Source organism: Trichechus manatus, unplaced genomic scaffold (assembly GCF_000243295.1).
Source record: "Trichechus manatus latirostris isolate Lorelei unplaced genomic scaffold, TriManLat1.0 scaffold00033, whole genome shotgun sequence".
Lineage (NCBI taxonomy): Eukaryota > Metazoa > Chordata > Mammalia > Sirenia > Trichechidae > Trichechus > Trichechus manatus.
The window spans coordinates 19,929,597-19,940,636 of NW_004443969.1; the positions used below are offsets into that span (position 1 = coordinate 19,929,597).

At 35.7% G+C, this 11,040-nt stretch overlaps 1 protein-coding gene across 7 annotated transcripts in view; it reads right to left on the minus strand.

The window, feature by feature from the left end:
• ZEB2 (zinc finger E-box binding homeobox 2) overlaps window positions 1-11,040 on the minus strand; it is a 146,131-nt gene that overhangs the window by 42,680 nt on the left and 92,411 nt on the right. For all 7 annotated transcript variants that reach the window (XM_023730226.1, XM_023730221.1, XM_023730220.1 and 4 more), the window contains one exon: window positions 7,124-7,195. In XM_023730226.1, coding sequence (XP_023585994.1) covers window positions 7,124-7,195 — 72 coding nt within the window. The remainder of the gene's footprint in view (window positions 1-7,123; window positions 7,196-11,040) is intronic.

Here is an 11,040-nt window from a genome sequence, read left to right on the forward strand (position 1 = left end):
CACTCAAGAGACCAATCCTACTTCCATTCCCTTACTGTTAACCAATGACGATGATGATTTCTCTTCCCATTTACTTGAGAGTACAACTAATACGATATGAACTCCCTGAACTACCTTAAATTCAACCAAACTCTGTCTACCATCACTCTTCCTTCTTTGGATTTTACTGCTAAAATGTGTCCCTGTCCACTGCCAAGGCTACCATCTAAAGCTATCCACTCACAAGTCTTCTGCGTCTTTCACCATTCTCCTTCTAAATTTTCAGTCTTTCTCTCTTTTATATACTGGCATGTTCAGTAAGATTTTGTCCTGAAGAAAACCTCTCCTCAAATCTGCAGTATCATTAAGGCATCTGTCTATTTTCCTATCTCCAATCTTTTGACTTTACACCCTATCAAAAACCCTCTGCAATATGGGACACTTTTCATTTGAATCTACAAAGCATGTTGCATTTCAAATAAAACATCTTAATCCATATGTTATTATAGATAATAGTAATAGTAATAACAATAATGTCTAGCAACAATCTAGCATTTATTATACCCTAAAACTGCAAAATATTTTTCATACATTTCTTATTTATTTACCATTTTTTAATTCACCCTACTGAATATAAGTCTTTAATGGCGAGACTGTTCTTTGCTCATTATATCTTTCTTTCTGTCTAACAAAATGTCTTATACTTAGTAGGGTCGCAGTAAATGACTATTGATTTTAATAGTTAACGAGGCTCTAATTATTAGTTTGTAAATTGTACCTTCCTGTCATTATGATTTTTCCTGTCAGCACCATTTTCGATTTAAGGTCCTTAAGGACAAGAACTACAGCTTGTATTTGCTTTGCGTCTTTTTCTGAAGCCTCAGTTCAGATTCTGCGCAGAAGGAATACTCTGATTGAAAGAATAAATGCAGGTACCGTAGTGGTTGTTAACAAGTGACAAATGTTTTACTCATTGTTTATCTGACTGTTATTCAGGGCAGGAAGAAAAAAAAAGATACAATTCCAGATGCTAGTCAGTGATCAAATCAAGGAAAAATCTTTGCCAGTTTTTGATATTATACACACACATTATAAACATTACAGAATCCTCCTCTTCTACAATTAAAAAAGGATGCTAAATAAAGATGAAATGAAATAGAAAACTAAACTACTCCTTCTTAACCTTCACATTTTAACCTCAAATGCATCACCATAGAAGTGAGAAGAAACTTGTCCTTGCAAGTTTTTCTGGATATCAGAAGACTCTAATTGGCAAACTCTCAAAATTGACTGCTGAGTCCTTCCCATTACAAATTTGTTAACTACTGTATTTTTGTTTTCTAGAGAAGATGTTAATGAGGAATCTATGTGAAGGGAGGCACAGTTCATAATGCATTTATGTCTTAATGAATAAAAGTAGTATTGAGCTTACTTGCAGATGAAAAAATAAAAACATACAACCAACCAAAAAATAAATAAATAAATAACCAGGATGAGCTACTAGTACATGTTAGGCTTTTGTACTAAGTACTTTAAAAATGACATGTCATTTAATCTCTACAGTGAGATCTTGTGCATAGGCAATCATTATTTCCACTTTCCTGATGTCGAAATGAAGGCTTATCAATTATATACTCAAGTTTACATAACTAGTAATTGGCAGAGATAAAATTCAAATGTATGTTTATTTGGCTCTAGAATCTAGAGTAATCCAAGATACCATTTGCCTCGCATGTGTAAAAGCATTTATATATTATTCTTAAAATATTGGAGGCATGTTTAATGACTATACTTAGAGTTTATATAGTTAGTCCTAGGACAATAATTTTCCTGCCTTATGTAAGATTAAGAACTGAGATCTAAATCGGCCTTGCCCAGTTTCTAGATGCAAGTTGCTATTTTTTTATCCTCCAGCAAAGAAAGCAAAGATGCAGGTGGTTATTAATAGCCCTTTATAACTAGAGTACTAGATTATCTGAGTAAATATAACTTTCACACATTCAAAGAGGAAAACATCAGGGGCCTATTTGGGTCTTGATATGCACATGGAACTGCGTTAAAGCTAATGATCACCATGTACCTAAGATAGATCCTTGTTACTACTAGCGTGTAGGCAAATTCATGTTTATAATGCTTCTAAGTTTTTCCATTTCTCTAATATTCTTAGAAAAATAATTTTTTCACACACTCTTAAAAACCCTATATAATAACTTCATTCTGAATTTGAATCCTATTAATATCTGGAACATGTGGGTTATTCTTCATAAGAAAGGCATTCTTTATCTTATGAGCTAAAGTGTACAATTTTCTTTCTTGTTTTTAAACATTAAAATCAGTGTAATTATACAATGTGGAAAGTTGTTCGGATAACTTAGGGGTTGCAATGATATATGTTGTTATAGATCAACTTTGCTGTACTGTTAATCTAACCCTGACATTAAAAAGTAGTGACACTCTAGGCTGTTGTTCTTTGCCTTTAACAATGTGAATTCAGAGACTTAAATCATGGTTGCAGTCTCTGTAGATACTGGGCTGAGTCTCCTTTACAGGGAGTGTTTCCCCTATCATGGTTTCTTTTCTCAGAGTCCATTTGTTCTCCACCAAATACTCATTCGTTCATTTATTCATTCATTTTACCAGTCATAATTCTACCACGTGTGTTTGCTGCTGTAGTCGGCACCTTCAGGCAAACAGGGAATAGTTCCTTTCTTAAGAGCTATGGCAAGCTACGGCTGCTAACCAAAAGGTCACACTTTGAATCCACCAGCCGCTCCTTGGAAACCAGATGGGGCAGTCCTACTGTGTCCTATAGGGTCGCTATGAGTCGGAATTGACTCAACAGCAACAGGTTTGGTTTGGTTTTTACTACGGTCAGTATGTTCATTATTTATTTAATCACCTCAGCAATTTTATGCGGTAGACACCATGATAATCTACTCCATTTTATAGCTGCAGCAGTCTCTTGTCCTCATGAAATTAACTAGGTGAAACAGGTACATAACAATATATAAAGAGGAACAATGTCAACATGCTAAAATTAGTGGTGTAAACCTTAGGGCTGTGGGATTTCAGGGAAAGATGAGATTGATGTGGGCTGAGGTGTTCAACAATGACCACATTAAGGAAATGGGATGTGAGCTGGCCCGGAAGGACAGAAGGGTGGGTAGAACTCTGAGGATTGGAAGAGAGCAGGTGCATGATTACAGTCTGAGGGATAACGGGCAGAGATTTCAGAGGTTAGAATGAATGGGATTATTTTTTGGTATCATCAAGGGATTTAGTCTGACAAAAATGGATGGCACTTAATACTGGACTGAGGAATGTAGATTTTGTCCCTTAGGTAATAAGCGACAATTAAGGATTCTGAGAAGGGAATTACTTGGCTTGAGGTAAAGCTTGGGGTAAGAAGCAGCAAACTTATGGTTGGGAAGAGGTATGTATTCTCTAAAAGGGCAGAGTTATATAAACTAAGGGCCACCAATAAATTGCTAATAGCCAAGTCCAGTGTGTTAGCTAAGCATTCTTCTACGGTTGTAGTTATTTGAAGCTTTTTATTGAGTTGACCACTCTCTCCTTTTTGAAACTTTCTTTGCCTTCAAGATGTTTAAATTATTTTTTCTCTCCTTAGAATTTTCTTTCCTTCAGTGAGTTTGATTTTTCTCCCTACCCACCTGGAACCCTGGCCTCAACTTTCCACTTGTTTCAATAAATACCTTCTCAATTGCAAATCTCATTGCCCCATGATGTTAAATAGCATCTGTATATATTTTCATGACTCTCAAATAACTATCTCCAGCCTTGGCTTCTCAGGTTTCAATTCCTCATTTTCAATGGATATTCCATTTATCTAACTCTTATATGAAAATCCTTATGTCTAAAGGCCAAAATGGAATCCTTCTGTATATCTACAAGTAGCAAGTATTGCCATATTCTGTTGTTAAGTTGCTATTGAGTCGATTCTGACTCATGGCGACCCCATGTGTTAAAGAGTAGAACTGTTCCGTGGGGTTTTCTTGACTATAAACCAAAAAACAAAAAGCCACACCTGTTGCTGTCAAGTCGATTTCGACTCATAGTGACATTATAGGACAGAGTGGAACTGCCCCATAGGCTTTCCAAGGAGCGGCTGGTGGATTCGAACTGCCGACCTTTTGGTTAGCAGCCAAGCTCTTAATCACTCTGCCACCAGGGCTCCTTTTCTTGACTATAATTTTAACAAAAATTGTCAAGCCTTTTTCCACAGTACCACTGGGTGGGTTAGAACCACCAACCTTTAAGTTAGCAGTCAAGCACAAACCATTTGTGCCACCTAGGGACCTTCTTGCATATTCTGTTGTTGTGGTGGTGTGCCATGGGGTTGATTTTTGACTCAGAGCAACCCCATGTGACAGAGTAGAACTGTCCCATAGGATTTTCTAGGCTGTAATCTTTACGGGAGCAGATCGCCAGTTCTGTCTCCCTAGGAGTCACTGAGTGGGTTTGAACTGCCAACCTTTTGATTAGTAGCCAAGTGCTTAGCCATTGTGCCACCAGGGCTCATTGGCCATATTGTAGACACCAGTATATAATCTTGAAGCCATGTTGACTCTATTACCCAGAGAATCAATTGGTTATTAAGAAGTCATGTTGGTAATTTTGCCACTGTCACCACCCTAGGTCAAGCTTTTAGTCATTTGACACCTTGCTAACTACAGTGACCTCCAGTTGGTCTCTTAGAATTTAGTTCTTCCCACAGAAATCATGGTAGTATAAAATCACCCAAACTCTTTTGTTTGATGCTTTGTATTTTCCACCTGTTAAAGACCTATTGCCATCAATCAATTCTGACTCATAGCAACCCTATAGGTCAGAGTAGAACTACCCCATAAGATTTCCAAGGAGCGGCTGGTGGATTCGAACTGCTGATCTTTTGGTTAGCAGCCCGAGCTCTTAACTAAATGTCCAGTTTTATTTCCCACGAACACACTTGTAGAACCCTCCGCTTTGGCCAAATCCTTTTGCTCCCTATCCTTTGAACAGATAGCAGCACTCTTTCTTTCCTTGGCTCATACACTCCTTTTCTGTTAGAAAGCCCTTCCTTATTTCTCTATGACTAATGAAAATCTACTCAGTTTAAATCTAACTTCCTTCAGAAAACCTTATCTGAATACCCACTCCATAGGTTCTCTCCCACTTCGTAATTCCCAAGCATTATGGTTCCTGCTATTTTTTTCATATTTGTTACATATTTTCATTCACTATTCATTATTTTTTCATGCATGTTAGTCTCATCTTCCAAATTAAACAGTGACCAGGTCTTTCTCCTGCGGAGCCACTGAGTGGGTTCGAACTGCCAACCTTTTGGTTAGTAGCTGGGTGCTTAACTGTTGCACTTAGTCTTCCTGGTCCATCTTCCACATACACACATAGTGACTACATAGAAGACAGTTAATGAATACATATTGATTTATAGACTGATTGAATAGACATGAACTGTAAGGAAAAGTAAGTTGTATGAGAAAGGGAGATCTTAAAAATTGATTTTCAAATATTCTGAATAGGAACAATTCTTATTAACTTCACTTCAGGCTCACTTTACTGCTAGTAAATTGTCACTTTGTGTGGTAATTTAATTTTGTGACACTTTAAATGTTTACAAAGGTAATAAAAATCAGCTTTTATTTGTTTGAAGTTGAAATTTAGCATTTGTTTTTAAAAGGAACATGCAACCATTTCTGACCTTACGAGCTGGGACATTATAGACACTATCTAATTCATGGGTTTTTTTTTATTATTATACTTTTATGGAAGGTTATTTGGTATTACGTCTATTTGAACATGGTCACAGTACCCCTGCAACATAAAATATTAAAGCTAGAAATATTCTTAGCAAACAACTAATTCAATCTATTTATTTTTCAATTTATTCATTCATTTTGGTATGGAAACTGAGTTCCAAAGAGGGTAACTGACTCGCTCAAGGTCACAACCTCGTTGTTGCCAGAGCTGTCTAGATATTAGGATTGTTGTTTCCCAAATCTGTACCTTTTCTGTAACCCTATGATGTATGGTTTCATCTTTGTACCTTAAATTAAGTGACATTATTCAAATGAAAGAAAAATTACAGTAGTTTTTCTTATTCCTTCTTATTTTACCCCCAAGAAAATGAATTAGTGCCTTTTAAGTTATTTATAAGAGCTTTCTAAATAGAAGCACAGCATGAGCAGTTTATTATGATGTGTATCAACATCAGGGAGATATGAATATCATCTTAATTATTTACAGTTCTAAAATTTCATAAAACCGCAACTTTTTTCCCCTTGGTGAGTTGAGTGGAAATAGTCAGGTGATTTTTTTGGTTTTGTTTTGGAAGACTATTTTATACTGGGCGTTATGCAAATATTTGTAATGGTAGTGTGGAGGTCTGTTTGAAACACCAAAAATAATTAGTCTCATCCAGGAAAAGAGAGATAAACATAGTGAGTCACCCTAAGTTTGAGCTGGGACATAAGAATGTGTGAAAAGATGCCATTCCGTTTCAGGGAAAGAATATGGAATCTCACAACTGTCCTGAAACTCCATTCTATAGCAGTAGCAGAGTAAAAGGAAATGCCACATAACTACTTTCTCACTGTAACTTTTCAGGGCTAAAAGATGGGAGACATTAAAAGTGAAGAGAGAATAAAAAGGAGCCAAGATGATAGTTTTGTGTGTGTGTGTGTGTGTGTGTGTGTGAGGAACGTTCATTGATTGGGTTTGCTTTCAGAAAAAAATCTTACAATATAAATTACACCATATCATTTGAATTCTCAACAACCGGTAGCAAGGGTGCCTAGGAAAGGAATATCATACTCTAATTTAAAAATTACTTACGCAGTCTTTAAACTAAAAGTGATTACTACAAGTTTGCCCAACCCATGTCTGAAAGGATCTCTTTTTTACAGTTCAGTATTCTTGACCTTCAGAGACAAATCGGGGGTATATGTATGAATGAAAGATATATTTGCTGAATAAAATATCAAAGTGTAGAGAATTCTGTTTTGAAACAGAAGTCTGACTTAACTGTTAAGTCATGGGATACAAACGAATGGGGCAGTGTTTCTTTCTCTGACTCATGAAATGCACATGACAGAGGAAAAACATGATCTTAGTGTAATAACCTTACCTGTACCATTGTTAACTGTGGTCTGGATCGTGGCTTCTGGCCCCATGGTGTCATAGTCTTCCTTCATTTCTTCTGTGGGGGAAAATTATCTTTAGCATTTGAAAATTGTAGAAAAGCTTACTATATACTAAGCATGCCAACCACAGGAACAAGGAAGATTCTTTTAAAGGAAACAGAGAAAAGGCTTGTTGTAAACCTCTAAACAATAGCTTTGTTCAGGCAATTGAATGAATCCAATAGTGCTAGCTGCACAAGAACTTATTTACTTTAAGCATTACTGCAAGCTGTGAAAAACAGAGGTGCTTATTTGGGGCAAACGAAGGGCTTTTCTTCTGGTGGAAGTTCCAGTGACAAACAGGGGGAAAGATATTATTTTTTCAGTAAGAGTCAAAAGCAACTAAGTATTTGTACTTATGAAGAGGCATGCTAGCTGGTATGCCTCTGGTAACTCTGCGAGCTTAGTTGCGAGTCAGGATTTCTTTATTTTCATGCTTCTCCCCCGCCACCTTTGGGGTAGCTAGGATTGTTCTAATCTATGCAAGCATTTTTTTTTTTTTTAAACCTAATTCTACATGTCAGAATTTGGAATGCTCAGTTTATATAACAAGCATCCCAGAGGTACTGAAAATGAATGTTCAGTGTTTCCAAATCATACCTTCCTTATTCCTTTCTCTACCAGTCCATAAATACCTGTTCCTCTTTATCATTTATGCCCCAGTAGATAATCATAGTCATTTTCTGAGGAAAAACATATAGATATAACAACAGTTCGGTGTTCCAGTGAAGATGAAAATATGTAACATTTGAAGCTGAAGATTAATAAATGATAAAAGGTTGTTTTCAATTATTGCAATATTTTAAAATTAGAGAGAGTTTGAAAAATAAGGGAACTCTTAAACGTCTACCGAATTGTAAAGTATGTGAGAATGCAGAGCAGGACAGCTGACAGTTAAAATTCTTCCAATTAAGTAAATGAAACATGTACTTTTTAATATCATATTTTTTAAATAACAATATTAATAAGAACCAAATAGGATTCAGGATGAATATCTCAGTGACAATCAATTTACTTAAAACAAGAAAAACATTATAAATAGGACTCCGTGAGTTCCCAAATTTATCCTGGCATTCTTTGCTTATCACATTCTAGTCATATTTGATAGAAGAACAGTTTCTAGCAAATGTTACAGCTAAATTAAAATCTATATTTTTTAATTTGGGGTTTTACAAGCAGTATCTTGCAGCATATCTGTTCAGGGCACCAGAGCGGAAAAGTCATGGACACTCTTAAAACACACAGGTATAAGTAGATGCTAATTTAATGCCACTGCACATAATAGTCAGATAATTTGAATGCTATTTGTTTAAACTGTACAATAACTTTGATTTCATTCCCAGCCCTGGACTTCTGCCTTGTTCAAGGAACATTTTCACAGGGACATTTTGCATAAAACATTTAGACATTCAATACATAGTAATATAGTATTGTGGATTATAATAATTGATCGGTTGAAAGCCTCCCTCATCTGATATTTTTATCAGACTCTGCAAGGAATTAAATTAAGGTATTTCTGAGAAGTTCTGTATTAGATATAAATATAGCTTTTGTGTCTTTCTTCCTCACTCATCTCATGTGATTTCTGGTAGCCAAGAGTCACAAGAATCATAAGTTTTCCATCTGAGAGCACATCGAGTCACTGAGGGGAAAACAGTTAACAGCATTTTTTTTGCATAATAGTGGTAATGTTCAAGATTTCTGCTGTACTTCCTTCCTCATTGTTATTTTCTTATGAAAAAGTAAAGAGAAGTTACAGTAGGTGGTTGCTTCCCAAGTTAATAAATGTTGAGTATGCAATGAGTAGTTGGCACTTTGTATTGCATCCCATTAGCTATAACCCTCTTTTACCAAAGACTGCATAGCTGGGATCTTTCAGAGACGTCAGATGAGATGGTGTCACTTTTACCTAGGATGTACTTTGCTTCAGTTTACTGAATATCAACCTCTTCTCTCTTATATCAAGCTCAATTTATTAAGCCTTTTCAGGTATTTGAAATCCTATGTATATGCCTATTTACTAAGCTTCAAGTAAGTTCAGATTCAGAAGGACATAAACATGTGTAATTTAGGAATATCTCCTTTGAATTAAGGCAGTCCTGACTGTCTTTCTGCCTCACTCCTAACCTTAAACATTTTCCAAGGCATCTCTGACTCAGCATACTCTGTCAAAAACCACATAGTGTATTTATTTTTCAAACACTTGTAAAAGTTTGCGTTTTCCAGCCACCCTTGGGATGAAGGTTTGTAAAAATAAAGAGCACTTTCTTCCTTGAGATGAAGAATCCTTGAATAAGCAGAAAGAGGCCAAGATGCAGGTGATTTATTTAAGTCTGTGTCAATGATAATGATGTCATGGTTTCCAGCACACTGTGTCCACCCCATTGTGGGACGAAAGAATGTCAAGGACAATTCCAAACACAAAACTTTGATTGTGCTGGAACCGGAAAGGCACAGTAAGAACTCCACTGTGCTCTTCAGTTCAAAACCTGCATCCTGCAGACAAACTACAGAAAGCATGGGAGAAAGAGCAAAGGAGAGGGGCCTTATCTCAGAGTAAAGCTATGTGCTGAGGTATGGTGGTAGACAGTCAGGCACCAGGGATAAAACACTACTAAATAAAACAGCACCAGAATTAGAATTATTGTCTATATTGTATGTTTTGAACAATAAATAAGAAAAATATTTTATCAGAAGAAAAATGTGTTATCTACGAGTCAGGATAAACAATGAGTAGCTTTTTAAGACCAATTTCTTTTCATTAGACATCAAGGCACCACATCAGAGCACTTTTAGAACAATAAAAAAAAAAAGAACAATAAATCATTACTAATCATTAGAACCAGACAGGTAATAGCTGGGTAACTTTCTTGGTCCAAATAGCCAAATGAGATTAGGAATTTACATTTTATTTAATTATTGTGACTCCAGAATGCTAGTTTATTTACCATAAAGGTAAGAGCAAAGAGCAGCCTGTTAATCTGTCTCACAGGCACCATTAACTACAGGTGATAACAGCGTCTGCAATGCATTCCTATGGATTATTGTATATGAAAACACTTATAATTATGATCCATGACCAACCCAAAAAGCTGCCACAATCACAAACTAGTACAGCTTGACATTGTGGTTTTGGCTGCTTTTCAATGATTTATTTTAATTTTTTTAAATTAAACTTTTTTTTTTAGAAGTTTGGAGCTGTACATTTGTTATATCATTATTAATTATTCCTTTAAGGGTGGAAATTCTAGTAATTGGTCCTTACCCTTGATTTCTAGATATTAAAATTTAAAGCATCAGAACATTCATTCTTATAGCCCTGCATATCTAGTTCATTAACAAATATGAATAGCTAACACCAGCTCATTTAAATAGTATGTCTTACATGAGTTCTCGCCACACTCTGTGTCTGTCACACTGCTCCCAAGAATCATTGGCTCTTATTATACATGTAAATGGCTATCATAAAAATAAAAATTTCATTTAAGATTGTTAATGACTTCTGCAGCAGTCAGACTTCCTTTAATGATCATCCTCTGCCCCTAATTAAACGTATTTATCTTTCAAGCATCTTTGGCTGAGTTCTCCCTCATAGTTGAAAATCTAAAACCTTAAGTCTTAATGGATATAACGATAAATGTTTATGTGTGGGATTGCTGAGATTCGAGAAACCTTCACCAAAGCAAAATTGGAAACAGAAATAGTATAAAACTTGGCACAGTGTGTTAGGAAAACGAAAAACAAATACACTACACTCAAACTGCCATCAGTCTTTCTTTCTTTCTTTTTTTTTTTTTTTTTCACATTTAATTTTCTTTAGTAGTGGAAATGCTTTTATTATCCTCCTTCCAGTATACCAAAC